General features: G+C 35.5%; 1 protein-coding gene across 2 annotated transcripts; it reads left to right on the top strand.

The window, feature by feature from the left end:
• The first annotated feature begins 243 nt into the window (after positions 1-243).
• On the top strand, positions 244-4,263 carry LOC145228615 (uncharacterized). 2 transcript variants are annotated; one of them, XM_080093734.1, is made up of 5 exons: positions 244-1,724; positions 1,983-2,246; positions 2,592-2,725; positions 2,907-3,145; positions 3,431-4,263. In XM_080093734.1, the coding sequence occupies exons 2-5, from the start codon at positions 2,187-2,189 to the stop codon at positions 3,679-3,681; spliced, it is 684 nt and encodes a 227-aa protein (XP_079949860.1). In that variant the 5' UTR covers positions 244-1,724; positions 1,983-2,186; the 3' UTR covers positions 3,682-4,263. The 2 variants fall into 2 exon arrangements, with proteins under 2 accessions (XP_079949860.1, XP_079949859.1); XM_080093733.1 differs by having other exon boundaries at positions 2,907-3,181.
• Positions 4,264-5,191: the final 928 nt, after the last annotated feature.

Genomic DNA, 5,191 nt, shown 5'->3' with positions numbered 1-5,191 from the left:
TGTTAACAGTAACCCACGTATTACTTGGCCTCCAGCCATGTTATATGTGACACTTCTGTAAAGCAATTTAAAGAATAATTGCGGTTTAGAACTTAGTTAATCTTCTCGGGCGTACGTTTTTACAGCTCAGCTTGCATAACAACATTTGACCTGAGCGCTATAAAGACCGACGTGTTTCAAACTAAAAATCAGTCATCTAGAGTTACCTTAAGTTACCTTAAGCTACCTTAAGTGACTAGAGTACGCATTATTGATGTCTCACAGTTGATTCGTGCGCGGTGACTTTTGTGTTGCGTGTTTAGCCGCAAGAGGCGCTTTCGTGGCATGCCTTATTGAAATATAATGGGGGAACGTTAAACCGGTTTGCGTCTTGTTAGGTTTGTTTAGGCAGCGATAGTTTGTTTGTTTATTAGAGTCAGATATACGGAGTGTTTAATTGTCTACCCACTGGGTCAGTACAGATTTATACCATCGCTTGCTGCAATTAGTTGAACATTTTGGCTAATTAACATACTTGTTTAAACACCAATAGTGACTGTCCATTTATTGACCTAATAATGTGATGTGCTGCTAAACAGTCAGGTTGTATTATGTATGGTCAATATCACATGTTAATATTCAGTGGTAGTACAAGTTTTATCTTGTTATAATTTTTCATCTGTTTTTTAGATAAAAATTATTTCAAAATGTTTTGTAAGGTATGTGGGGTTTGGATTCAGCAGTTATTTAACTTCTGTCCTCATTGCTCATCACCAGTAATAAAGGATTTGCCCAGTGGATCTAACACTCCTGAATCAGCAACTGCTTCCCCAAGTGAATCACCATCTGGTACACCTAAGTTGCCTTCATTTCAAACATTTAAAGAGTTAAAATCACAGTCTGTTATATAGGCCAAAAGTTAAAAAAATGAAGTTTGACAGAGTTGAAGAAGAAGTTACCATCACTATAGGTGTCATGTGTATCAATAAAGATGGGACTTTGTCAATTAAAAGAGGGAAAAATTTGCCATTAAAAGTTAAGCGTGGTGCCACTAGTGAGGAAATTTTTGATCATGCATTTAAAAAGCGCTGTGTTTGGGATAGTTTTTTTGAGAAGGAAAGACAATACCAATTGGTTTATCCTGATGGAAAGTTGGTTAAATATATACCTGGCACTGAAGAAAATTTTACTTTGATTAAATACAAACAAGAATTAGGAAAATCATTCTCAAGAGTAGTGTTGTACCTTGGTTACCAAGAAGAAGAAATTGATTCCACTTACACAAAAGCCAATACATCACTCAATGCTTCAAAAAAGTCAGTGGAAGAGCCTTCGACAAGCGCCACTTCAAAACCGGCAAACCTAAGGTGCCCCATTTGTAACATTCAAGTAGCAGCTGATATAATTGAGGTGCATGCCGACATGTGTTTAAGTAAAAAGGAAAACCATTTCACATGCTTTGAAAATGTATTTGAGACAATTGAGTGCCCCAGTGAAGAAGACGTTGAAACAATTGTCATATTGAATAATGAAGAAACGGAAACCGTTGTTAAAAATCTATTAAAAAAGGCCCATATTGATGATGGGTATGTGCAAGTCAGCATAAGAAGAGGATTTGCCTTTGCCGACTTGCAAGTTTTTTGAAAAAAACTGGAATAGGAAAAGATGGAATCGTTCCTATCAGTTTGTGTATGTTGGTGAAGCTGGAGTGGATACTGGTGGCGTGTCGAGAGATTTTTTTACAGGTTTGCACATACAGATTTTCTTTTTTTTGTTGACTGGTTCATGTAGTTAAAATAAAAAGCTAAATGTAACACAATTTTAAATGATTATGCAAGTTATTGGCTTAGTGAATATTCTTATGGACCCAAAAGCGGTTTATTGCTTGATGGTGCACCACATACATGTATTTTTATGCTGATAGTTTCATCTTGTTGAATGCCTTACATGAAAATTTGCAGTACAATATTATTTCACTTTGGATTTGGTTATTTTTTTGGCAGAGGCACTTAGAGAAGTCAAGTCACAGTATTTCACTGGTGATGCAGATGAATTGGAACCTTTCTGTGGTTTAACAAGTGTGGTTGATGGTACTGCTCACTGCATTGGGCATTTGTTTGCTGCCAGCTTGGCCAACGGAGGGGCCGGGATGTGGATTTTAAAAAAAATGGATTTACAAATATTTAGCAGGAGGTCTAAATCAGGCAATGGCTGATTTGCCATCTAACCTGAAGGTCGATTCACCATATTTTGACATATATACACAAGTAAGAATTTGATTTGCATGGAAAAGTTCACATACTTTGTATAAGTCCCCTAGAACAATATGTGCATTATATTCAGTTACATTTCTGTTGCTGTACTAAGTTTGATAAAGGTTTTCATTTTCAGTCCTAGTTGAAACATTATTTTTACGAGTATGCAAAACTGTGTCAGTTTATCAATTTTGGGAATTGGTGCACCAGTTTATACAACCAACTTTTAGCTGCAATTGTGAAAAATAGTACAGTATAATGATTAGAATGTAAACTGTTTTCTATTTATTAGTTAACAGATGCAGTCTGTGACGATACAGTATAATGATTAGAATGTTAACTGTTTTTTTTTATTAGTTAATGGATGCAGTCAGTGATGATCAATTGAAAGAAATATTAACATCACAGAAAGGGTATGAGGTTTTAGATGCAGTGGGGTACAGGGGTGACCCCACTAAAGCAAAAATGAATAAAAAGACAGATGTTCTTCAGTAAGTAGTATGTCTAATGCCGAAAACATTTGTTGCAAAGTTTAAGGTCAAAATTGTGTAGTATGTTTAAGTACACATTATAAACTGAACACTTAGGTTTGCACAGAAACAAACTAGATAGAGGTATATTAAATCACAACATGCCACTCTACTTAAAGTTATCAAATAACCTGTTTTGCAGATCTATTTTCATCAAGTGTGAGGTTGAGCCGTTGCTTCCTGTACTAGACTGCATTAGTGCTGGTTTACAGTGCAATGGCATAATGTCGATCATTCGGGAAAATCAGAGCCTATTTCAAGCTGTTTTCTGTAGCTCTGACCATTATTCTTGGAACAGTAGCAGATTTCTTGAAATTGTTCGGCCCATATTTTCTGAGGATGGCAGCAACAACAAAATAAAGGAAATCAATGTGCACAAAGGTTTTCTTGACTTCATAGATATGTGTTTTCATGATGGTTAGTGTTGTCTTTATTTTCAAAAGATAATGGTAAAATTGTTGGGTTGTATTTGACTGGCCTAAAACATAATATTTTTCTTATCCCTGTTGTTATAAAGTTAGTAAGTGTTTAAATGCTTAATCATTATAACATTGGAAGAAGTTTAGTTATTTATTTGTGTTATTTATGTGTACACATTACAGGTAGTGTGTATATTTGTGGTACTTAAGGTAACGTATTAATTGTTGTGAAATGTTTTAAATGCAGATTCAGTGATGCCTGCAAAAAGAGTGGTTATGAAGTTTGTAACTGGCTGTGAAAAAGTTCCACCTCTTGGATTGCCACAAGATATAAAAGTGCAGTTTGTGCATGAGTGCCCACCTGATTGTAAATGCTTGCCCACTGTTAGTACTTGTGCAATGTGCATTAACCTTCCTGTTCACATTATTACTTGTGAAAAGATGCAAGATGCATTTCGACAAGCAACTACATGTGAACTAGGATTTGGACTTGTGTAATAATCAGTTGTCTGTTTGAGAAGGCATTTAAATGAGAAAATTAATGATTTAGAAAGGTAAATAGGCACCAATACTATCTATTTAGTGACCTTATTGATGTTGCATGGTTACTTTTAAATGTAACTCTCATAATGTTCTTGTGTGGTTTTGGAGGGGACTATAAGGCTATAGTAAACCCTATCTTTAGGGGATTCATTTCGTTTTCTACAAATTTACTCGAAAATTGAAAATAAACATCTTCCAGGGAATCAGTTTGTTTTTGTAATTTATTTTAATGTAGTTTCGTACAATTAAAAGCATGAAAAACGTAAACAGTTCTAAACATGAAATGCCGTATTTTGTCTCTCGATCCTTCAACACACTTGCCATCTATTCATTTATGCTGAATTGACCAATAGGCAAAGTTGTACCTAAAAGGAGGACAGAAATTTTCCCACCACACTTATTATTTTCTTGATATTTAAATGCATGAGCAAGTCGAATTTATATTTTTGATACGCCGTGTAGCTCTTACTTGATGTCAATTAAAATGTTTGCACTGGAAAATAAATGTTTGCGTCAAAAAAATTGTTTGCACTAAAAAAAAAATTGAAATTTTTTTTTCAATTGAACAAACTGAATCTGAAGAAATCTGAAGAACACGTTTAAAGACGGAATAAAAACATGAAACCTACATTAAATACTCCCCAACAGCACAATAACAACCAAACTTAGTAATATAACACAAGGTAGGTGCATAAAACCAAACACACAAACTCAGTTTTGTCATTTTCCTGCTCTTAAAGCACTCAACTCAATGCAAGCATCCGACACGCGTGCAGTGTTAATAAGGCGTGACGGAAACCATAGTTGAACTACTGTTGCCCGCCCTGCCTCGATGGCGACTTGTGAATGGCGGCTACAATGTAAACTATGATGTTCATTGGAAATTGTTTGGAGAGTCTGATTTTTGCATCTCAATAACAGCTGACTGATTAACAGCCACACATATGTCTCTTCTTTCTTTGTATTCTTGAATAACGTTAAAGGCGAACGTCCAAATCAGCTACACATCCACATGGGATAAAAATAGAAGCCCCAAAATAGCCTTCCCGGTGGAAATAGCAGGAACAAATAGAATCCACCAAATAGAACAGAAATAGAAAGCCGAAAATAGCCCCCCGCAAACATCAAAGTCCACGCTTATATAACAATGCGAAACATCAGCCGGTGTACGAATTCTTTTTCTCAATTACTTATATTATTTATTTTAAGGTAGCCATGTAATTTATAGTGCCATAGCGCCTTTTGGTGAACACCATATGCTTTTTCACAGGGTGGAAACGACGCGCTCTAATACGAAACACAACTGCTGAAACATTGCAAATATCGACGGAAACATGTGTCACAATGGAACAAACACTATGTTTACTGTTAGATCTTTCTGGAACCCGAAAAATGGCTGAAAATAACTTATGACTACCATAGAAACGGAACTGTAAACATTCGTCTTTTCAGAATTGAGGGTAAA

Source organism: Phallusia mammillata, chromosome 5 (genome assembly GCF_965637545.1).
Source record: "Phallusia mammillata chromosome 5, kaPhaMamm4.hap1.1, whole genome shotgun sequence".
NCBI classification, from domain to species: Eukaryota; Metazoa; Chordata; class Ascidiacea; order Phlebobranchia; family Ascidiidae; genus Phallusia; species Phallusia mammillata.
Note: the sequence above shows the minus strand (reverse complement) of the source record. Positions and strands in the feature narration are given on the sequence as shown.